Source organism: Taudactylus pleione, unplaced genomic scaffold (assembly GCF_031769625.1).
Source record: "Taudactylus pleione unplaced genomic scaffold, aTauple2 ptg000026l, whole genome shotgun sequence".
In the NCBI taxonomy this organism is placed as follows: domain Eukaryota; kingdom Metazoa; phylum Chordata; class Amphibia; order Anura; family Myobatrachidae; genus Taudactylus; species Taudactylus pleione.
The window spans coordinates 9,334,938-9,360,484 of NW_028284428.1; the positions used below are offsets into that span (position 1 = coordinate 9,334,938).

General features: G+C 42.1%; 1 protein-coding gene across 5 annotated transcripts in view; it reads left to right on the top strand.

Moving 5' to 3' along the window:
- Positions 1-329: 329 nt before the first annotated feature.
- Positions 330-25,547, top strand: part of MAP7D2 (MAP7 domain containing 2) — a 163,919-nt gene continuing 138,701 nt past the window's right edge. For all 5 annotated transcript variants that reach the window (XM_088451503.1, XM_088451506.1, XM_088451507.1 and 2 more), the window contains exon 1: positions 330-661. In XM_088451503.1, the coding sequence (XP_088307629.1) occupies positions 601-661 (61 nt within the window). In that variant the 5' untranslated portion in view covers positions 330-600. The remainder of the gene's footprint in view (positions 662-25,547) is intronic.

Below are 25,547 nucleotides of genomic sequence, written 5' to 3' on the forward strand. Positions count from 1 at the left end.
GCGAATCATCACGACAACGGCCGCACTTCATGGCAGCCTGAACTCGCTCAAAACAAAATTGAGCGAGTTCAGCCTGAAAGAGGGCTGCGAGATGCGGTGCCGTTGCTGGCGTTGGAACTCCGTTGTGATGGCAAAACAGACTCGATTCGCACCCCTCAAGGATAATTGGATTGCCCCCATATTATTAATTCCATTCAGTCATTCCGTCTGCAATAAATAATACAGGCACATGACCAAAATACGTTAAGTAAAGAGGATACAGAAACCTGGCGTAAATGCCTTAGCGCCCCCTCCCCTTTGTCCAAAGCATGCTCTTAATGAAAGGTAAACCGGCTTAATGAGCTGCCAGCCAGCAGCAGCAATCCTCCTGTGGCTCTGCCCAGCCCCCTGCACTGCGCCTCCTTCCAGCTGCCATTAGGCTGCGCCGCTGTCAGCAGCAGTGTTACGGAGGAGACATATGTTGTGTGTCTCCCCGCTGCCATCACTGCGGCTCCCCCCACAGATGTGACAGCCAGCGGGCAGGTGCATCCATCCCAGAGACGGGGACGTGATTTACTATATACAAAGGGTCACCGCCAGTTATTACCACAGGTTTTAAATATGGCGGAAGGGAACGGGACGATGTCTCCGGAGAGCCCTAGAGGAGGCACCGTGGCTGCAGGTAAGATTGGCAGAGGGCTGTGTGACGGTGGCTGGCAGAGCCTCACAGGGTGCCCATGTCTGTGTGCGATGCCTCATAGGGTGCTCATGTCTGTGTGCAGTGTCTCTGTCAGGTACAATATGTCTCTGCAGCAGTGTGTGCAAATGTGGCCAAAGTACAGGTGAGGTGGAAATGAATCAGTCTCACTGGGTTAGCAACTGTAGATCTTTCATTAGTATATAATATTAGTATCTATCTTGTATTAGCAAAATATAATGAGGTTTGCCAGATGTCATTTTGGGTAATGTGTAGGATCCCAGTCTGAAAGGGCCATAATGACGTAATGGTAAGCTTTATTATATACCAGCATTTTGTCCATTGCTGCACAATAAAAAGCACATACAGACTGATGCAAACCGTTCTTGTACAGAATAATAATAATTTGCAATCTAGTTCAGACCAGCTCATCCTAGGAAACATTTAGCCAGCTATTGGGACTAGTTTAACCTGAGGATTTGCTTCCTGATATTGGAGGTTGTGACATGTGACACTTAACTGGTTCATATATAAAAGCTAATGCATCCCAGTTAAACCACAGCTGTCAAAATTTTTAAATTGTTTCCATTGACACTGGATTGTGTACCCACTTTGAACCATAACTTTTAAATAATGACACATTTTGATAAATGGTGGTTAACAAGTACTTGTGTTTGCAAAGGTCAATAAAGAGAGCTCCATTTAATTGAATGCAATTGACCTGCATTGTGTGCAAAACTTGACCACATTGAGCATAGGACAACAGATCACAAACCTCTCAAATGCAAGTAAAGGTGGGTACACACTATACAGATATATCTGCAGATCGAGTGATCTGCAGATGATGGACGTTCATACACACTGAACGGCCATCATCTGTGTCTGGAGGCGTGTCCCGGCGGCCAGGGGGTGTGTTGCCCGCCCCCCTCCCCACGGCTGCTGCTGTGTGTGTACGAGAGGTCTGCAGACCGGCCGTACACACTTGTCGATGGACAGATATGTCTGCAGACATATTTGTCCATCAGCTGTGCAGCACAGCCAATGCGATGTGTCGGTGAACAACGACGTTCACTGACATATCGCGGGTACACATTGGCCGATGGGCAGCAGATATATTGGCCGATCAATTGATCGGCCGATATAACTGTCAGTGTGTACCCAGCATAAGAACTTGAGTAGATATGTTGCAAAACAGCAGGTTCCAATGACACCCCATTTACATGCATTGTTTTAGCATTGTAAATGCTTGTATCTTGACACCAGTGGGTATGAAACCTTAAGTTAGCTACACGCTAAACAATTATTGGGCCGATTTACCAATAATCGGGTGATCGGCATGATTTACTGCATAGTGTGTACGAATGATCGTTTTGGCGTTTTGCCGATAAAATGGTTAAAAAAAAGTCCACAAATGCATTCTTTTGATTATCTGATCGATCGGCCAAGAACGAAAATCTCAGCTTCAATTTCCTGAAATCGAGCAGTGTGTGCATTTTCCATAATCTGCTGATATTTTCTATGTTTTCCTGTCACTATGTCATGAGGGCGTACATATGCAAAATGAGTGTGGTGTGGTGGAAAATCGGTAGCTTCTAATAAAAGAATTGCATAATGTATAGCACAGATATTGGGGCTGGCAATTTGCTGAAAAATAGTGCCGTTCCTCATTCCGATCAATAAAATCTGACTGTGTATAGCTCGCTTTACTGCTGGACTGATTCATCAAAGGCTTCCTTCATAACACTGTGGATCTTGAAGCATTGTATCCCCCTCACTGCCATGTTTACTGAGTCTGATTATATTGTAGGCTACTAGGATGCAGCTAAAATAATTCCCTCAGTAAATATTCTTATAAAACCCAAGTGATAATAATCGGTGGTAAGAATTGGACTATATAGACACACAGGAATTTAATTGTGTACTTTACCAATATGGATAATAAAAATGTGTTCCAGAAAATATGCACAAGCTGCAATCTCTCCTCGAACTATACAATACTGTCATATTTGTTGTACTGGATAGACCTGTCCCTGCAGTTTGTCTGTTCTTAAATGTCTTATAAAAATCCATCAAGCATACTGGCCTGACACCTGTAGGATTTACATTTTGTTTTTTACTTTGTAAAATATTACAGCATTATAATAAATCTGCCAGTAGCATTTCTATTCTTCTTTTGGTGATATGTACTGAATATATTGATGTAAATATGTAGAGTTGACTTTTTCTGTGTGCTTTTTGTGCACTAAAGAGGGGTTTCTGGTGCAGCTCAGAAAAGCATGAAATCAGTTTAGGCCCATATTTACTAAGCAATGTTCAGTTTAAAATTCTTTGAATTTATATAAATAACTTCTGAATGTTGTAATTCAGGCTGCAGGTTCTAGTATCTTCTGGCAGCAAGTGACATATATTGTGTGGAATCCCAGTTCTAAGGTCCATTGAAGTCAGGCAATACACTCAAACACATCATTTTGTTATTCATTGTATTGCATTTCTAAAGGCATGTCATGATAGCATAAAAGACTAATATAAACACTTCAAACCCAATATAATATTTATAGAAGGGTGGAAGGGGATTTACTTTTTTGGTAACCCATAATTTAAGCTTGTTAGACAAGTGTTTAGTAGATGTTTGGTGTAGTTTATATTGTATTTAAACTTGTACTGTCAAAATAAATATTCTTTGTTGCATATAGTTCTCACTCTAGGAAGTATATTTACTAAGGTGCTGGTTTTTAGAATTGGAGATGTTGCCCATAGTAACCAATCAGATTCTAGCTATTGTCTTCTATAAATTGCTAAATAAATGTTAAGTAGAATCTAATTGGTTGCTATGGGCAACATCCCCACTTCTATAAACCCGTACTTTAGTAAATATACCCTTGCTTTCAAATCAAGGGTGCACATTTTAAAGATAATTTCACTGAGCAAAGATTGGTTTCTGGCATGACACATTCCTGGAACCCTGCACATAAAGTTGTAATCCCTGTTCTGGGTCTTCTGTGTACTTTACAATGGTTTCGAAATAGCCATTTTATTAAATACCTCTTAAGCTGCATACACACACAACGATTTTGTTACCAACGATTTTATGAACGATTTTTTCATCATTCCCTTAATGAAAATCGATTCTAAGGGTAGGTTTTGACAAGTGAGCAAAACAGAGAGAAAAAACCTCTTTTGGGGGCACTCTTTTATATCATTTAAAATAATTATTTATTCGTTAAACATTAAAAATTTCAACATAGACATATAGAAGACACACATAAAAAAAATACACCGAAAAAGATTTTTGAAAAAAAACTTTTTTGATAGTTGTTTATATTGTCCTTCTCAATTGGACAATAGGTAATCGTATATATAATGGGAGATTATCCCAGAAGAATAGTCTTAAATAATTGGGCGAAAATATTTATTAATTGATTAACACCCTGCTCCAATGCTTCAACATTTAATCCAGCTATAATGCTGAATATATGAATCAAGATTTTCTTTTTAACCTACAGGAAGATTGACACTTCCTGATTGGAGATTGAAACTGCCAATCATGAGATTCATTGCATGATAGGACTAGGACAGTGGGACTGTATGATTGGAAGTCTGAGCTGTCAATCAGGCATGTACAGCCCGTGATTAGTTGTATGTGGCAATTTAGCCTAGACTCTAGTTAATGCACAAGAAGCTGTATGTGATCAAGCCCAGCAGGGAGCGAAACGCGCGTCATACATCACTTCCGGGTACTCGTGGTGCACACACGAGTCCCGGCATCAGGCACTCCCATACTGCAGGATACCAGACTAGAGACCAGTCCACCGCAATATGCATCTATACAGGTACATATCCTTTCTTCAACGCTCTCTCATCAGGCTGCACACCGCTCTTACCTCCCTGCAATGTTTGTATAACAACTGGGTGGTGGGTGGTAGCGGGCCCTGACAGTACAAGCGTCTCTACACTTTACCTCTGTCTGCCCTACCAGCTGCTCTCTCACCTCTCGTTCCCTGGACTAGCATCCACACGGGATAGCAGCAGAGGTAGTTGGATTCTAGGTGCCAGACATCCTTTTTTCCTTTAGAGTGCTTACCAAACACTCATAATATATCTAGGAATTTCCAGGAGGGAGTGTATAGAACCTGCATTTAAAGATACAGCGATTTTTTATTTTTGGTATTGCTAAAACCTGAAAACTCAGAAAACCTGGTACTGCTATAATTGCAGACATATCAAAACTGAGATTTTGCCTGTCATTGTGGATGGATGCTTATTTAAGAATGTTACCAACATGTATAGGAATTGCACTTAAGGATACAGTGACCATCTGTTAAAACACTTAAAACCAGAAAACCTGATATTGTTTAAAAATATAAAAAATATAGGAATCATTTAATCTGGGACGCTACTTGTCATCTTATGCGAGAGGTTCAAGATTTCATTATCTTATATTTTTTCTATCACTAAAAAATATATGACTATCTTCTATGTTATTCTGATGTTATTAGAAAATTGAACCATTCTATGCCAGATAAGATTCATGGTTGATATCACTGTATCTACTATATAATACATGCATATAGACATACTAACATTATTTTGAATCGGTATGGTGCGTATGTCTCTGGAATTGGATGTATAAGTCTTAAAATTGTCTTTTACATTTGCTACTTATATTGCATGCCTATGAATGGAATAATATTCTGACAAAATTTTGTCACCAGACTGAGGCTACTTGTGTCTCACTCAGTTTTTTTGGGGTATATGCTTCTCTCTCTGGTTACCTGTGAACATCATGTTGTAATTTATACTTTATTACTTTAACTATTTGTGCCTAAACTAATATTGTGTTAACATCTGCATTGGAGCAGGGTGTTTATTAATTGATTAATATTTTCGCCCAATTATTTAAGACTATTCTTCTGGGATAATCTCCCATTATATATGATTACCTATTGTCCAATTGAGAAGGACAATATAAAAAACTATAAAAAAGTTTTTTTTCAAAAAAATCATTTTCTGTGTATTTTTCTGTGTGTCTTCTATATGTCTATGTTGACATTTTTAATGTATATCGAATAAATAATTATTTTGAATTAAAATGATATAAGAGTACCCCCAAAAAGAGTTGTTTTTTTTTTTCTCTGTTTTGCTCACTTGTCAAAACCTACCCTTAGAATCTATAAACACAAGCCCTGGGGAGCACCACCAACAATCAATATACATAAACTGGCATTGTTCCACTTTAAATTGTGAAATAATGTTGGTTAAACTTTGTACTAAATGATCATTACTGATCAAAAATAAGTTTGGTGCAGGTATTCTCCCTTTTCTTTAAAGCTTAATGAAAATCGTTCAGTTGGTCAGTGAGAATGAACTACAAACGGGAACGCGCATGAACAATAATCGGTCATCGTTATAACTCAGAAACTGATTTTTTTGAATGATAACAATGTCGTTATGGTTAAATCGTTCAAAAAATCGTTACGTGTGTATGCACCTTTACTGATAACAAGTTGGTCTGTCATTTGCCATGATAACATGCAGTGTGTGCATCAAAACCCTCTTCCCCCTCTGCTTCATTTTTTAGCCAAACTGCATTGTAGTCAATAACTAAATATTACACATGGTGTGGATTTGATATATTTTGTTGACATTCATTATGTCGACATTATCAGCATGCTGACAACCAGAAAGTTGGCTTGCAGCATTTCGACATGGTGACAATGTTGTGCACGATTAATGAGCGATTGAACGATTATGATGTCGTAATCGTTCAATTGCTCATTTAAATCGCCTAGAGCAGGCCTGGCCAGCCTGTGGCTCTCCAGCTGTTGTGAAACTTCAAGTCCCAGCATGCCCTGCCACAGTTTTGCTATTAGGAAATGTTAAAACTGTGGCAGGGCATGCTGGTACTTGTAGTTTCACAACAGCTGGAGAGGCTCAGGTTGGCCAGGCTGGCCTAGTAGGTATGCGGCATTACTCTAATATTTCTATTATCACTTTAACAATAGTCAAAATTTTGACATGTTTACATTTTTAGCATGTCAGCATCATAACATTTGACATTTTGGTATTGAACCTTATGACTGTGGACATAGTAATTATCAACATGTTGACTACATACCCATGATCCGAATGTGGAATACTGCAACTCTATTTATGTTTGTATATAGAGCCCTGCAGGATGGATCAATGTTTCAAGAAGTTTGCACCATTTGCTGTTTCTCTTATTGTGAAATTGCTGAAATAACCAGAACTCATCAATCCAGTGATGTTTTTCCGATATTGGTCCTGAATCAGAGATGTATGCTGTTAGCATCGCTGCTGCGCTGCTCATGCCGCAGGAGACGTCTGAAGTCCAAATATGCCTACGGACGGCATTACAGATCCGAGTGCTGCATCTAAAGACGCAATATCGTATAACCATCGGGACCTTCTGTTGCAGCTTCCGCCATGAGTGAGCCTAATGCTGGCCTCTGCACTCCCAGAAAACAGAGAACGCTGGCTGTCGCTCCCCATTTCCCACCCCAAACCGCCAGGCTGCAGCTTAGGGGCACTGTAACTGTAGTCACAGAAGGAGACCTGCGCATGCACAGATCTCCAACAATCAAAGTTGTATGCAAACCATCGGGTCGTATCAGCCTTTGTTGGAAACCACAGGGTTACTGTTGGCTGTATGGTGGCCCATTTTTTTTTTAATAAACTCTTGACATTGTTATACAGTACTGACCAGGGGTGTAAGTTCATATCAGTTGCCCGGAGGCAAGTTAGAGTTTGGCGCCCCCCCAAAAAAAATATATATACCCGCGCAATCACACTTATATAGTATATATGAATATGATTCTATGGAGTCTAGAAGTGTATGATAATTTACATATAAGTTATAATTGTTTATGAGCATCTGTACTTGTTTGGGCACTATCAAACCCTGGGGTCCTGCAGTATCAAGATGCAGAGAGAGAGAGTTCTAAAGTTAGTGCATAGGTACATATATATTATAGCATTGAAACGTTGGATATACAAAACCCTTTGTGTCTTGGATTCAATTACTGAGTGCCACCGACTGGGAAATTTTATAAAAACCTGCCCCTGCCCTCCAGTGCGGCGCCCAACTGAAACAGCCTGCGGGTTCTGTCCTCCACCCAAAAAGGTTTTGAAAATAGACCATAATATTCTGCTTAGTCAGAATATACGGAAGTTGCAACAACCAATGATTCCTTGGGTATGCCAATACAATCCGGCTAGTACAGGTATTAATATAATATCTAAAAATCTGTGGTGCATTATTCAGTCTGACCCAGAGCTTAATTTGGGTGATACAAGACTGATGTCCTGTTATACCTGTGGCAAAAATCTTAGGGACATCTTAATTAAATCTGATGTCACACGCAAAGAGGACCCTAATAAGAATTTTTTAGGGATTAAAAAAGGCTGTATAAAATGCCCATGTACTACGTGTCAGTATATGATCCCAGGGGATACTTTTCAACATCCCCAGACAGGACGTACCATGTACATATGACACCAATTAACCTGTAACTCAAGGTTTGTGGTCTATCAGTTCATCTTCCCCTGTGGACTGTCATACATTTGCAAAACAGAACGTACGTTCAAAGAGCGTATGGCAGTCTATAGGTCAGCTATAAGAGCGGCTATAGTGAATGGTAATAGCTCGCCATTTTTGCCTGGCCCCCCATTCCATTGCCTCCTTAAAATATCGAATGATAGACCAATTCCAAGTACTGGTTAGAGGAGGCAATAGATCAGTGAAACTGCTACAACTGGAGACCCGCTGGATATTTCGGAATCTGTATGGAATCCCGGCTGCCGCATGGCCGACAGAACAGCAGAGCCCGGCAACGGAAGCCCGACAGCGCTGGAAATCCTGATCGTCCCTAAGGGAAATATAAACTAACTAACCCTAACCTCTCCCCCAAGTGCCTAACCCTAATCCCCCCTCTAAGTGCCTAACCCCCCCTCCCCCCGGGGGTGCCTAACCCAAACCCCTCTTCTCCTAGCCTATCCCTAACCCTCCCGGGAGGGTACCTATCCCCCCCCCCATCCCGTGGCTGTCCGCTTGCGGCGCCTGGCATCCCTTCGATCGGGATGCCGGTCTCCCGGCGTCGGTTAAATGACAGGCGTCTAGATATAGGTGCCAGTCATTTATCCCACGCCGGGATAAAGCAGCCGGGAAGCCGGCTGTCGGTATTAAGGCAGCCGGTTTCCTGGCTGCATACCGATATTTCAGCTGGGAACCCTTGTTCCCAAGGAGCTCAATAAACACTTGGGTCTCAATAGTTACTTATAGATTTAGATCTATCCTCAATTCGCATTTGTTGTTAGTTTGCAATATTGCATTATTATGTCTGTAGTTCCTATAGAAATTAGATGTATCTACCATATTATATTTCTTTTTGATATTATGCATATTCTATTTTGGAGTTTGTCAGCTGTCTCTATTCTTGTAAATCAAAAAAATGCTGCTTTTGTGTATGTAATATTAGTTGTCTCATTTTTGAGATTTATTTAATATTTTGATATCTAGATATGTATAATTTATTTGGTATATTTATTGTTATTTGGTATATTTTCTGTGCTTGCATTAATCTGTATACACTATGCTGTTTTTTTTTCATTTTCTTTTCTTTTCTGTATAGTTTATCTTGTTACTATGGTTATGGGGAGCACTTTGATGACTCATTGATTGATGATATCATCAATTATGGGCGGGCCGGACAGACACTCTGTTCTGTATCGGCTCCAGGTGTCACTCGTGGTGATTGAGATGGTACTTAAGGCAAGATAATTTTCACTTTTTCTTTGAGCCCGACGAAAGTGCCGCAATAAAGGGCACTGAAACGTTGCCATGCTACATGCCGCCCTAAGAGTTTGTTTCACAAAGTCGCAAGGAGTCCTGCACCACTGCTGTTTATATATAACTTTTAAGCTGGCTCCTAGATTTTCGAAAAAAAAAAATTGTATCCCTCCAGTGTTCATTCTAGCACCTTCACCGGCAGTTCCTCTTTCCTGCCTGGGGTGTTGCTCTCTGGTCTGGTGCATCTAGGACACTTTGGTCTGTATCTGTGCAGTTTGTTGCATCAGCTGAGTGTGCTAGAACCATCAAAGCAGAGAGCCGAGGCCGGAAAGAGGAACTGCACGGGTTGTGACAGGTGCAGGGTGCTAGAATGAAGACTGTATATCCTTTTTTATAGTCATTGTTGATGTCATATGACAGAATCCTTGTGGAGAAACAATTCTGGAGAGGGAAGTTGGGGAATCTATAACTAGACAGACTTTCTTTTCAATTGCATCCATCTGTTTAAGTCAGGTGCTGTGTTGCATAATTGACTACAGTTTATAATATACGAGTATGTATTGCTGATGTAATGAGTGATACATAATGGACCCTGACCTTACTGGATATATAGGACAAAATATTTGAAATGTCATTATTTACTTCCACCCTCATGTCAAGCAGACCAAGTCAAAACATACTGTTTCTATAAGTTACATGTCATGATTGAAACACCATAGAAAAATACTTCTTAGTAGTGTAGTATCAAACTATTTCAAGCTGTGCACATTTTCATTTGTAAAGTATATTTAATAATTAGAGTGTAAACTTCAGCAAATAAATTTGCCTATTTGAAAGTAGGAATTGGTTTGAGTATATTATTTGAAGTTCAGTAACACATTTCTATAATCTGTATTTATTCATATTCTATTTACTATTACTATATTGACTATTGACATTTTGGTTGAGGTATGTTTTTTCCAGCATAATGACATTATCAGTAGGATATTATGGGATGGGTACGGAATGCAGGCGCTCGGGATCCCAGCGGTCAGAAGCCCTACACGGGTATCCCGACAGGCTTAGGAAGCTGACACCTGTCAGTAGGTATCCTTACGGTCCTCCTCTCCCTACCCTGAACCTAACCTCCCCCTCCCCGCATCCCAGATATTATTTATTGTAAATTTAATGGAGTTCTCTACTTCTTTTTACACAACCATTTTGCTGCATGGTAATATGTCTTTATTGTAGGGGTGTGCACCGGCCACTTTTCATGTTTTGGATCTGGATCTTTCTTCGTGTTTTGGATCTGGATTGGTTTTGCCAAAACCACCCTTCCGTGTTTTGGGTTCTGGGTTTTGTGTTTTGGATCTGTATTTTTTTTTTAAAAAGCATAAAAACAGCTAAAATCACAGAATTTGTAGGTTTTTCTGCTCCTATGCTATTATTAACCTCAATAACCTTAATTTCCACTCATTTCCAGTCTATTCTGAACACCTCACACCTCACAATAGTGTTTTTATATCCAAAAGGTTGCACCGAGGTAGCTGGATGACTATGCTAAGCGACACGAGTGGGCGGCACAAACACGTGACCCATCTCGGAGTGACACTGCAGTGGCAGACAGGATGGCAGTTAGAAAAACTAGGCCCCAAACTGTACATAATGCAAAGAAAAAAAAGAGGTGCAAGATGGAATTGTCCTTGGGCCCTCCCACCCACCCTTATGTTGTATAAACAGGACATGCACACTTTAACAAATCAATCATTTCAGCGCCAGGGTCTGCCACACAACTGTGGCTGAAATGATTGGTTCGTTTGGGCCCCCACAAAACAAGCTGGCAATTAATGTGTCCCTGCACAAACTGGCTCTACGGAGGCAAGATGTCATCCTCATCCTCCTCATCCACCGATTCCTCACCCTCTTCAGTGTGTACATCCTCATCCTCACAAAGTATTAACTCGTCCCCACTTGAATCCACCACCACAGGTCCCTCTGTACCTTCTGGAGGCTGGTCTCCCTGGAAGAGCTGATAATTCATTTTGATGAACATCATCTTCTCCACATTCTGTGGAAGCAACCTCCTACGCCTTTCGCTGACAAGGTTCCCGGCTGCACTAAACACTCTTTCGGAGTACACACTGGAGGGGGGGCAACTCAGGTAAAATAGAGCCAGTTTGTACAGGGGCCTCCAAATTGCCTCTTTTTCCTGCCAGTACAGGTATGGACTGTCTGACATGCCTACTTGGATGCTGTCACCGATGTAATCCTCCACCATTCTGTCAATGGTGACAGTATCATATGCAGTGACAGTAGACATGTCAGAAATTGTTGCCAGGTCCTTCAGTCCGGACCAGATGTCCAAACTTGGTCCTGCCTGCCCTGCATCACCGCCAGCGGGTTGCTTAGGATACCTAAGTTTTTTCCTGGCAGCCCCAGTTGCGGGAGAAAATGAAGAAGGAGCCGTTGACGTGTCACGTTCCGCTTCAGCTGACAGTGTGTTCACCAGCAGGTCTTTGCACCTCTGCAGGCTTGTGTCGGCCGGAAAGAGAGACACCACATAGGCTTTAAACCTAGGATCGAGCACGGTGGCCAAAATGTAGTGGTCTGATTTCAACAGATTGACCACCCTGGAATCCTGGCAAAGCGAATGAAGGGCTTCATCCGCAAGTCCCACATGCCGAGCGGAATCGCTCCGTCTTAGCTCCTCCTTCACTTTCTCCAGCTGCTTCTGCAAAAGCCTGATGAGGGGAATGACCTGACTCAAGCTGGCAGTGTCTGAACTGACTTCACGTGTGGCAAGTTCGAAGGGCATCGGCCTTGGCAGACGACGTAGATGGCATGTTATCGTCTATGTCATGACTAGTGGCAGCAGCTTCAGCACTAGGAGGAAGTGGTTCTTGATCTTTCTCTATTTTATTTTTATCGGAGAAAGTTTGGTCCTCCATTTATGTTATATCGATTTGATATATACGTGCGGCTAAACACAGAAAATAATTTTTTTTTTGGTTTGGACTGGAGTGTACTTTGGGGGTTACAGCACCCTTTAACGGTCAAGCCAGCCGGCCCTTTACTTATGACACAGGCGCACGCTTGGTACTACTTTGTTGATGCACGTGCGGCTACTGCGCACACAATTCACAAACACAGAAAATAATTTTTTTTTTGGTTTGGACTGGAGTGTACTTTCGGGGGTTACAGCACCCTTAACGGTCAAGCCAGCCGGCCCTTTACTTATGACACAGGTGCACGCTTGGCACTACTTTGTTGATGCACGTGCGGCTACTGCGCACACAATTCACAAACACAGAAAATATATTATTTTTTTAGCACTTGGGAGCACCCCTGATGGACAGAGCACCCCCTGGACAACACTACAGCACCCCTTTAGGACTGGGACACTGCACAGGACTTTGGAGTGGACACAGCCCCTATGGAGAACTGACTGCACAACACAGTCCAGCCAGTCCCTATGGACTTTGAAGTAGTGGACACAGCCCCTATTAACAACAGCAGCACAGCACAACACAGCCAGCCCCTATGGACTTTGAAGTAGTGGACAACAGCAGCACTACACTACACTACACTACACAGCCCTAACTCCCACCCTCCCTCTTCACTGTCCACAGCCGAGTGAGAAAATGGCGCCGACGCGGGTACCTTATATAGGATCCAAAACCCGCGAGACTCGGAAGGCGGGATGATGACGTTTTGCCTCGATTTCAGATCCGAGTCAGGCGGGAAAAGTCGAGCCTGACTCGGATCGGACTCGGATCGGGGGGGCTCGGGGGGGTTCGGATTTCAGAAATCCGAACCCGTTCACCCCTACTTTATTGTTGTTTTGCTGTCTGTAGAAAATGTGTGTTTACCCATGGGGACTAGACCCATTTAGTTCCCACCAACACCTTTACACAGGGAACCTGTACAGAATGAATAACCGCTATATAATGTGCTACTCTTTTAAATCTAAGCAGTTTGTCATTGTGTATATTTCACTAACTTAATAGAGTATATAGAAAACTAATAAGGCATTGTAGGTTGTTTCAGTAGAGGAAATTCAGGTTTTTATTACCAATGTTATCAAGATTATATAATATCTTCCTAGGCTTTAATAATCTTTTGTGTGATGTTTACCTATGTCTCTATTTGGTACATATCAGGATTCAGTGCACCATGTTAATGGTATGTCAGTAACCTATGGGTTAGGCTGCAGGGCGGGGGCTTTAGGCATTAACAGGAAGGTTAGTGGGTAGGGATTAGGGATAGGGGGTAGAATACTCAATGGAACCTCGCTGCCGAGACGTCGCCGCCACAACATTTCTGCAGTGACTGCCAGGACCTGGGAGAAGGTAAGACACCACTAGACCACCATGGGTGGTTTGTTGACCGTTTGTCGCCATAACATCCATATGGACATGATGAATGTCGACATTCTGCATGTTGACAGTTTATCTATGTTGACCTGATGCATGTCAACATAACTGGCCCCCAATCATAACACGCCTGTCTTTAAGACCATAGACCCAATAGGACATAGATAAGATCATCTTCCATTTAAGCTACTTTTTAATATCAGCAAAATATTCAGACTTCCACTTATTCTCATAGCCTCCTACTGACACAAGGGATAATGTAAGGGGCTTGAGGCAGATTAAAAATGGGAAAGAGAATGGCTTCTCTGTAAATGTAATATATTCCTAGTCAAAGACTGTAAAGTAAGGGTCTGTGTGATTACATATAAAGTAAAGGGTTGTATGTTTTAATATCACACTGTACTTCTCAGCGTTTATATTGTTGACTTTACTTAGCTGATTTCTTCCTCCCTGCTTTTCAATATTTGATTTGGCCAGAAAATGTTTTTACGTAACCTGGTTAGCCTATTGCTTATAGTGACCTGTTTAAATCCAGCTACAAAGTGCAGTTTTGCTCCATGGCAAAACAGTGTTGTTCTGCAAAGAAGGGGCAAAGAGTCGGGGGGGGGGTTCAATCGAGGCCATATTTGGAACCGGGACCTGTCCTAAAATCAAGCTGCACGGTTTCGGCTAAATGTAATAGACTGCGAGCTGCCGCCGCTGCTGGAGTACATGAGAGTATGCCCATATTTTTAAAGCATCAAGCATGTTAAAGACTAAACCAAGCTCTAACATGCTTGCTGCTTTAAAAATATGGGCATACTCTCATGTACTCCAGCAGCGGCGGCAGCTCGCAGTCTATTACATTTAGCCCAATATGTTTGTTGGACAGAACAGTGGGCAGCAATTTCCCTGTTTGTAACAAAAATTGTACATTTCACAGCCTTGAATTTCAGTTTCGTTTGTCAAGGTGCAAATTTGTACAGATGTATACTCATACATCTAGCCTCCTTGCGCGTTAAACAGCCTTTCTAGTCACTCCAAGACGTGGCGTCACTTGGTAGCACTGAGCGTCTTTTTGTGCGAATTGTTACCTTCAGGTGCGTCTTATTCGAATATGACGCACAAGCAGCTTCTGCTGATTTATGATTATATGCAGCATGCCTATATTCTGTGTGCGACTGCGGGTGTATCTGCATGCAAAATGCTACGTTGGTGTCATAGCTGCTAACACTGTAAAGTAGCATTTTGCATGCTGCTGTGCAAGTAAGACTCATCTGAAGGTAAAAAGACATTCAGCACTACCGAATCACATGGCGCTCATGTGTTCTGTGTAACGCGACTTGTAGCGCACAGGGGATAGATGTATGTGGACACCTCTGTACCATTATAGCTGGCTTTCCTCCAGTAATAGAGAGCAAAATGCTATTAAAGAGATGCAGTTTAGCAATGGAATAATATTTACAGTTCCTGTGTGAAAATGAATGTTCTAAGAATCTATGAACATATTCTATATATCTCTTATAATACCATGCTTCCCCGATAATAAGACACTGTCTTATTTTTTATTTTTTTTGGTCAAGAAAACACCATAGGGCTTATTTTAATTAACATTGACAGAATCATGCCCTCAGTCCTGCTTTTATCCCCATCATGGCCTCAGTCCTGCTTTTATCCCCATAATGGCCTCAGTCCTGCTTTACAATTCTTTACTTACCATTATTTTATTTTTATTTATTTTTGTTAGGGCTTATTTTCGGGGTAGGTCTTATTATCGGGGAAACACGGTAGCAAAACTTTAAACTGCAACACGATTTAGCATAACCACACATAATTTGCATGACTGCATGCACTCCTATTGTACAATATGCTTTGCCTACTGCAATATGTAATTCGTTGTGAGTGGTACAGCCCTGGCACGTCTCTTATACATATGACATCACTCAGTAGCTGTATAGAGTGTTCCTTTTGAATGCTGCGGAACAGAAAGGATCCTAGATTCCCAGACTCTTATTGGTATATGTATATTTCTCAAATCATATCATGGATGTTCATAAATGTCCTTTGGCAAAATACTTTAAGCATTATTTTGTGATCCCTTAATTAAATCCCTATTTATTTGTGTTGATTAGTTTTAATTACCTTTTGTATTTTGTTTTCTTATATTGTGTAACTGCATAGTAACACTCTTGTATTATGTGTTTGTTATTAGTCATGTGCGTGGGCCAAACACACATTACTGGTACTTATTCTTGTCTGTCAGTAATCACTGTATACCATGTCATATTATATATTTAATACATAGTGCAATTATGTGGAATATACAAATGAGTATCTTGAAATACTGTACTTGATGTGTATGTAATTAGTTTTTTTTTCATAAATGAGGTTCATGCTTTATTTTTTTGACACTGGGATCCTTCAAGTCTTAAACCTACCATAGTTGCTGGTGCTACCCATACACCCACTGCCAGCACAGGGTTTTCAATATTCATAAGCCTACTATTGTGGCCACTAACACATGTAGGAGCAAACCTTTACAAGCCGGTATGGGTTACCAGCATTACAGTTATGTCAGATTTACATTCTCTTAAGGCCCCCATACACGATGCGATAAAGCAGCCTCCGACTGATTGGTACAACTTGGCTGCTATATCGCACCGTCTATGGGTCTGATGTCGGACCGAGCGCGCACCTGTGGGGGCGTACATCGCACCCCCTGACTTTACTGCAGGTTCAGTTGATCAGGCGATGCGATGTGTGTTCCAATGCAACGCTATGCGGGAGGAGGGGGGAGCCGGCATATCGAGCGGTCGGCCACCCGATTGCATCACGTGTGGGGACTACCCGATATGTCGGATCCCCCGTTGCACGGTGCCTATCGCATGTGTATAGCCGGAATTACTTACTGGGACTACAAGGATTCATCATGATTCCCCTGAGACCTGTGCTGACTTGGATTGCAGTCTTGAGAACCCTCTTTTATCAGCAAATTGTGGCTCGCATTGAATTGCTCCAGTCAGTCGGACTGTATTACCAAAAGGGAGCATAGGTGCCTGCGAGAGCTGTGAACACCTGGAGTCACTTTGATGGACACATTCTGCGGGGAGATTTGTGAGTAACTGCTTCCATTACTATCAACAGCAGATTGTGATTATTATATTACAGTGTATCCAGATATACAAACCGGACCGGCCTGTCGATAAGACCACTGGGTATATTACCTTTACCTGTACCTGCAACACAGAGGGGGCGATTCAGTTGTCAGCCCCCGCAGCTGCATGTGCCAGGCGCCCGACAGAGCAATTCAATTGTTGCTCTGTACTGGCGCGTACAGCCGAGGGAGCATACATTTCAGCGCTCAGCCCCTGGGGCTGCGAGCTGAAATGTGCGATAAGTCGGCACTTTGGGCGCCCAAAGCAGGACTTTAGACAGGTTTAGCCGGCTAAACCCTGTCTGTTTGGGCGCGACATGCGTGATATGCATGGCTGCCCAAACACAATTGAAATTCGCACCCTGATCTCCCATCACTTTATACGGGAGATTGGGGGCGATTCAATTGTTTATCGCCCCCAGAGTGTCTTAAACATCTCGGCACAGAGAGACTATAAGTAATGGGATATCTTTTATATCCAATAAGATATATCCACATATAATCTTGGAGAGACTGAATGAACTTATATATTAGGTCTGGGGACTCTGGTTAGGTATCCTTGTTTAAGCCAATTAACATCATACCTTAGATGAAAGCATAATAATCATTCTGTACTATTTTAATATGTATATTGAATGGAGAGTTTGTTTCTCTTTGAACTAATGTTTAAAAACTTTTTTTTTTTTAATTGAATCTATACACCTGTGCAATATTATATTATATCCTTAACGCGTACCCTTCTGGTAGGCTGTTATCCTACCTTTAATCTAACAGATTTACATTCTCTCCTGGCATGTTCTGGAGACCCACAAATGGCTCTCCCAGACTCTGCTGAATGTAGACCAGCCTTCCATTTTTGAGTGAAGTGGGCGTTCTGAGAGCTTGATGGCGTGATTTGTATAGTAGGGGAATGAGACATGATGACATAATCGAGTTACCGCACCCACCCAGCCATATTATTGGCAAGTATGCCAATATGCCTCTCTGTTCATAAGTGTAGATCAGAATGTATATTTATTCTGCTTTCTTGTATTAAATGCACTTATTTTCTGAATATGTGCAGTGTGTATTTCCGCAAGACACGATACGTAAACGGGCACATGCTCCAACTCTGCCAGTGTCTGTGTTTAGCCTAGAGCTGACTTAATAACATGGTACCCACACATTCTGGGGCCCCCACATATAGCTACATCACCAGGGTGGGGGCACTGTGGCTTATATGACCTGTGGTTTCTGTGTGGCATAATGTATACTTTACCCACTACAGTGTGTTTAACACATTTCTGGGCCAAAGAGGATTTTTCAGTTATGATTTCAATTACCCAATTGCTGCTCAAAAGTGTTATTTAACTATGCTCTAGGTAATTGTCAGACACCACTGTCACAAGAACCGAGTTTTCCAATGGCATTTCATATACCAAGCTAAATTGCTTTTAGCAGCCACTGCATGCAGATCCCTAGGGGAAATTTGCTAGTATGACCTCATCCAGTAACATTGAATGGCTTTCTTCTGATACATACTAGTGCTTGTCGTAAATTTATATTTGGTAATGTGCTTTAATAATGTAAATTAACTTGTGAACTAATGTATCCGCTTGGAACATGGTGGTTCTCTAATGCCTGAGAAACATGCAGTGTGATTGTTGGAAACTGTATCTTGTTCAGGAAAGAGATTGTGGAATGAAACTGTGTAAAAATTAACTAGCATTTAACAAAATAAGAGAGACTATAATATAATAAAGTATATGGTATAGATAATGTAATGAAGATATGGTTAAGCTTGCATAAAGTACATGAGAGGAGTGGAAGTCTAATAATGAAATAGACAGAGACATAACTAGACTTTTTTGGTGCCCTGTTCCAGAAAGAGTATTAGCGCCCCCTCTCATTTTTCAAATAGGGACATAAGATAGTGCTCCCGAAAAGGGCCATAGCCTCATGGGGAAGGGCTAGGGAAGAGATTGGAGAGGCCAGGAGATGCTGGGGATAAATAGGGACATAATATAGTGCTCCCGAAAAGGGCCATAGCCTCATGGGGAAGGGCCAGGGAAGAGATAGAAGAGGCCAGGAGATGCTGGGGATAAATAGGGACATAAGATAGTGCTCCCGAAAAGGGCCATGGCCTCATGGGGAAGGTCTAGGGAAGAGATAGAAGAGGCCAGGAGATGCTGGGGATAAATAGGGACATAATATAGTGCTCCCGAAAAGGGCCATGGCCTCATGGGGAAGGGCTAGGGAAGAGATAGAAGAGGCCAGGAGATACTGGGGATAAATAGGGATATAAGATAGTGCTCCCGAAAAGGGCCATGGCCTCATGGGGAAGGGCCAGGGAAGAGATGGGGGAGGCCAGGAGATGCTGGGGATAAAAGAAGAGGAAGCTACAAGTGAGAATGATTATAAACAGAAAATTGAAAGGCCCAAACAGCGCCCCCTGCCATCCGGTGCCATGGCACAGGTCGCATTACCTTAGTTACAGCCCTGGAAATAGGGGTAGGTGTATAGACTTGTGTAGAGGGTGGAAGAAAAGGGAATACAGCATTTACAATCATTTCCCTAAGCATCATTATGAGTTTGTCAAGTGTATTGGCTGGTTAATATGTGAAGTAAAATCTATGCGTAGTAGTCGGCAATGAATGACAAAACTAGCTCTCCTCTGATGATCCCTATTGTTTATGATCTGTTCCTGCGCACGCCTAGAAACCTCCTCCCTGCACTGCTTGTGAGAAGTGAAGAGCTTTGTGTGCTGTATGTCATGTAAGCCAGCAGTCACGTGTAGGGAAAGAGGGGGGTGATTATTGACAACTAAGCTCGCTTGTATTAATCATGAGCGTGGCTGTCAATGGAATAAGCTGAAAAGCCATTACATGACTGGAACCCACAAGAACAGTGCCATGATATTGAATAAAAATTATGCAATATGCATATTTAAAAGAAGAGGTGCTGGTTATTCTTTTATCTTAATTGTAAAAATTAAACTAAGTGATGTTTTTATGGATATAAGGGTTCACTTGCTAAATTAACTGCATTAATGCAGAATAAACATAATCTCAGTAAATGAGCAAGCCACCTAATTGCCATGTTATTAACCACGCTAAAATTAGTTTGTAAACTACTTGAGTGGCGAGCTGTGTTTATAAATATGATGTACCACACACCTTAACCCCAAGCATGTAGTGAGTCTTCTAATGTTAATGCTGTTTGTGTTTGGATGAGCAGACACCTCATTTGAATCACATATGGGGTGTATAGAATTGGAATGTATACATGTAAAGGCTGCATACTGTGGCCTGTGGGGGAGATGTATCAATCCTTTGACAGGGATACAGTGGACAAGTTATCCACAGCACCCAATCAGCTTCTAGCTACCATTTATTTAGCATAGTCCAGAAGCTTATTGGTTGCTATGTTCAACTTCTCTACTTTTATCTCTCAAAGGTAATACATCTCCCACTGTGTATAGTATAAATCATGTTTATGTAAATAGCATTTTACCGTTCATATGTGCAGCTTTACACCTTGTAGCACCGAACAAATAAAATAATAATAATAATAATAGTAACATGGCCATGAATGGCTTAAATCGAAAGCATTATAGCAGACAAAGGGCTTTGCATTCGGAATTTAACTTGTAACATGTAATTAAAATGGCTTTTACCTCGTCCTAGCTACAGGAATTAAAGAACGATGCTCCTAAAAGAGTTTGTGCTTTTCCGACTGCTGGAAAATGGAAGATTATTTATAGTAATTGTAGCCTGTGTTGCCAGACTGTTCAATCCTGTACTGATAATAATTGCTACTATGTAACTGGTATACACATAACCGTTTAAACAAGGGGTGGGCAATAAGCGGCCCTCCAGCTGTTGAATTACAAAGTCCACCATGCATTGCAACATTTTTAGCATGGCCAAATAACAAAACTGTGGCAGGGCATGCTGGGATGTGTAGTTTTACAACATCTGGGGTGCCGCTCATTGCCCACCCCTAGTTTAAACAAATGCCTCTTTCTCCAAAACATTTGCTTTTCTTTTATTACTTTGTGCTTAGGACTAGTTATTACGTATACCTAGCAGGGTGCTTTTTCTGTCCGTAGGGAATAAGCACAATGGGGGAGATGTATGAAGCTGCATCAGCGCACGTTATGTACGCTGATACCGCTTCTCCCCCATGTATGATTGGGGGGCTGGGCGGTAAATGACAGGGCTGCTATGTGCCCCTGTCATTATCGGCGCTGCTATCTACAAGATAGTAGCGGCGATAGCCTGGGCTATGTATGAACGGTCAGTTCGCCTGACCGTTCTGGCCGCTGCAGCTGTCACTATCGACAGCTACAGCCTGGCGATGCCCTGCTATGGGGCTGCCGGCTACAGGGCTGCACGCAGGATTTTTCGATACTAGTGAGATCCCGCACATGCTCAGTGGAGCACTAGGCTGATGCGCTGTGTACTCAGGCAGGGATCGCTGGAGGGGGGAGATATCACTCCCCCGCTCCGGCTGACGAGATGTTCATACATCTCATCGTTAGTGCTTCCTGGTTCACCTCGGTAAAAAGGCGATGTGTTATAGCGGCACGTTGAGCATCTGCCCCAATGGATACAATATATCTCTTTCCTGCTCTCTATGCAGATAGTTGCGGTCTATGGCTTATTCTTTTCTGTGCTTTGTTCATGACCTTTAGACACCATTGCAGACATTTCTGGCAGACTAGAAAAAGAGAGACTGTTAATCTACAAATCAATGACTCTCTTAATTGTTCACTGCCTGCTGTGTTCTGATTGATTGACAAAAGAAAAAACATATCGGTGAAACCCCTGAAAATGTAGCACACACTTCTTATTGGCAGCTATAAATGTTTGGACATTGTCTTCATCCAGTACAGAACTCAAAATCACAGATACAGATATGTCTACACACATACATCTATCCTCCGTGCGCTACAAGTAGCATTACACAACGCGTTAGCGCTGTGCGACTCTGTGGCGCAAGCGTTTTTTTGTGCAACTTTTTCCCCCTTTAAAATGAGTCTTTTTCACAAAGCTGTGACACTGTAACGTAGCATTTCACCCGCAGATACACCCGCAGTCGTACACAGAATATAGACATGCCACATATCATTTTAATCAGCAGAAGCTTGTGCATCTAATTCACATCACTTTGCATTTTAAGGGGAAAAGGTCACGCAAAAAGACTCTCGGCGCTACCGAGTCGCACCATGGCATGGCGCGACTAGAAGGGTTGTTCGACGCACAAGAAGTATGTGGACACAACTGTATGCAGTGGTCCAAGTTGTCATGTCTGCAGGTGACAGGCAGAGCCTCTTCCAGAGCACTCAAACATGGCTAATTTACTGCCCGGTTGCACAATTGTTTATGAGGAGGAAAATGCCACAATTTGGTACACTAGTGCTTATATAGCAGAGAAGACAGAACTGTCATTAACTCAAATCCGCCCCTGGAACCTTGCTTCATATTATGAACACCTGAAGGTCATATCATTGCAAATGGGACTTTCTAAGAATGTCTAAATATAATTTACAGGGGGATGTAGTCACCAGTATCCCGACCGCTGGCATCCCGAAGATAAGTATCGGCAGTTAGGGGAGGGTTAGGGTGTAGGGTTTGGCACTAGGGGGTAGGGTTAGGGTTAGGCACTAAGTGGGGAGGTTAGGGTTAGTGCTAGCATACTTACCTATGGGTGTCGGGATTCTGACTGTCGGAATGCCGCTGTCTGTATTCTGACCAGCGGCATCCTGAGCGCTGGCAATCCATATACAACCCATTACAGGACATACCACAATTATTTACATGCTAACCCTTTAACTCCTGGTGGTGTTTTGGCTTTTTAGTTTTTACTCCTCAGAGACACTGGTTAATTTTTACAAAGATCAGTAAAAAATGCTAGATATTCCAATCTAAGCCATAAACCATACTTTTTTTTATTGTTTATTTATTTTATCTTTATTTCTAATAGCAGATAACAAACAATGTAACAAAAAGGAAGTTGGAAAATGATTTAAATAAAGTGACATACTTTAATTGAAGCAGTCTTCTACTGTTAAGTAGAGTAGCCATACATTACATATTTAAATAAACATCCTATATAATATCAAAGGTTAGTGCATTGTGGGATCTACTTACTAAGCCTTGGATGGAGATAAAGTACCAACTAGCTTCAAGCTGTCATTTTTCAAATACAGGGCCTTATTTATCAACGAGTTTTATCATTCACAATGAGTGATAAAACGTGTTGCGTGTGATAAATGGTGCTCCAGCCAATCGGCTCCCAACTGTCATTTTTCAAACTGATGACAGTTGGGAGCTGATTGGCTGGAGCACCATTTATCATACGCAACAAGTTTTATCACTCGTTGTGAATGATAAAACTAGTTGATAAGGCACACAGCATGTGACATGGCAGTTAGGTGCTGATAGGCTGGTACTTTATCTCTGTTCACTTTATCTCCATCCAAGGCTTAGTAAATAGGTCTCTAACCAAACAATACAGATTGTTGTATGAGAGAAAACTTACACTTTTATTACAATTTTTGAAAGATGATAATTTACTATTAAAACTACATGCAAAGTTCTACAGCTGATGTGTGTGTACTTCTGTAATAAAGGTTTGTGTATGTTATTTATATACAAGGGAACGCTTGCCGTTTGGGGGCGGTCCCACTGACATCACGAGTGAAGTCAGTGGAGAGCTTTCGGCTCTGTTAGAGCCGAAAGCTCTCTGGGGCTTGCGATGAACGAGCCCCTACCACAATGGTCTTGACCATCGCGACCATCATCATGGCCGCTCGCTATAGCTGTGGGTGGTCACCTACAGCTATGCGAGCGGCCGTGAGGCCGCTTCAAAAACAAAACACCCTAACTCAGAGCGAGCGCTCTTTCAGAGTGTCCGGCTCTGAATCAGGCCCTGAGTGCGGACCGCACTATACAGTAACACACACACTGCCGTCGGCACTGGGTAGTACACTCTTACTACACAGCGGCGGTGTGTGTGTTTCAGCAGTCAATGTGAGCCAGACAGACTCTCATTAGCTGCTGCGCCCACTGCCGGAGTTGGGCTGGAGCTCACTCATGAGCTCTGCCTTCCGGCTCCCACAGTGGGTAATGGGAGAGACGTCATGACGTCTCTCCCATAGTACCGAGCTGGAGGACGGAGTAGCGGACAGCGGCAGGAGCGGGGATTCAGGTAAGTGGTGTGTGTGTGTGTGTGTTTTTGTTATATATGTAAGGGGCACTACTGGCCAGGGGGCACTGCATAGGAGGGAACACTACTGTGGGCCTGCATAAGTGGGGAACTACTACTGGGGGCATTAAGGTGCGTACGGAATGGGAAGGAATGTTCCCAGATTGACGAGAAACGGGGGGTGTCATGTTGACACTCCCCCCATCTTCAGTGGGGTCACGCCACTGGTGGCATGTGGCCACGCCCACCTTTCATCTTGCCCTGGGCCCCAAATACCCTAGTTACGCCACTAATAGAGAGATAGATAGATCTATCGGGAGCATTTCTGATATGGGTTTTTTCAGTATTTAGAGTACCCGGGGGTCTGACGGTGGTGCATGGTGGTCCGGCTAGTGTTGCGGGGGTTCGTCAGTAGCAATGGTAGGGTGCGGGGGTCCAGCGGCGGGGTGTGGGAGGGTCCAGTGGCGTCCGCAGAGGAAGAGAAGTAGCTGGTGAGCGAATGGCTGCAAAGCCACTCCCACACTGGCAGTCATTTTACAGTGACGTCATGACGTCACGGCACAGCCAAAATATTTTGGTGTTATTTATTTTTAATATTGAAGTTATAGGTAATTTTATTTCTATTATGGCAGTCAGTCCTGTACGATCAAGACTTTATATGGGGCCTCCATTTAGGGATGGTATACTATACAGTATACTAGGGATGGCTACGACCATCGATGGTTTGCATTGATGGTTGAATCAATCGGCCATTGATGGTACAGCATTCAATGGTCATCATTACAGTATACCATAAAAGTTACTATTTTTATGGTATACGTGGTTTAAAAAAAAATATTTTTTTTTTTAATAAAATCGTTTTAAAAAGATGATGTTGACCTAATTCAGTCATAAAAAAAACCCTGTCAATTTCTGAGCGGTTTTTGGAAAAAAAATTGTCAGTTAAGTGGTTTAAAACTTTTAATTTCTGGTAATAACATGAAATATGAAAGCAGTAAAAACAAATTTATTAAAACTAATATACCCATACTAGGGATTTCTTATTTTATTTGCTAATTTTCATTTACAATTTCCCTTCCATTAATTACTCCATATCTACCAAGTATGCCAATAAAAGAATAGCTGAAGATGATGGCAGAAGTTAAACAACATTTTAACTTACTTAAGATCTATCTCATTAGTAAAGCTGCAGTTGAGACTAATTTGCATGCAATTGTCAGTGTTGTTGAAGGAAACTGTAAGCATTGGTTATCCTGTTACACATGATTAAACTGCGGAAACTCATGCTGTTATAATGTGAACTATAGAAGTCAGATAATAATCACACTTCGTAAGCATCGTTTTTATGATCAATTCAATAACAGCCCTAGACCTTTTATTTCTCACTGA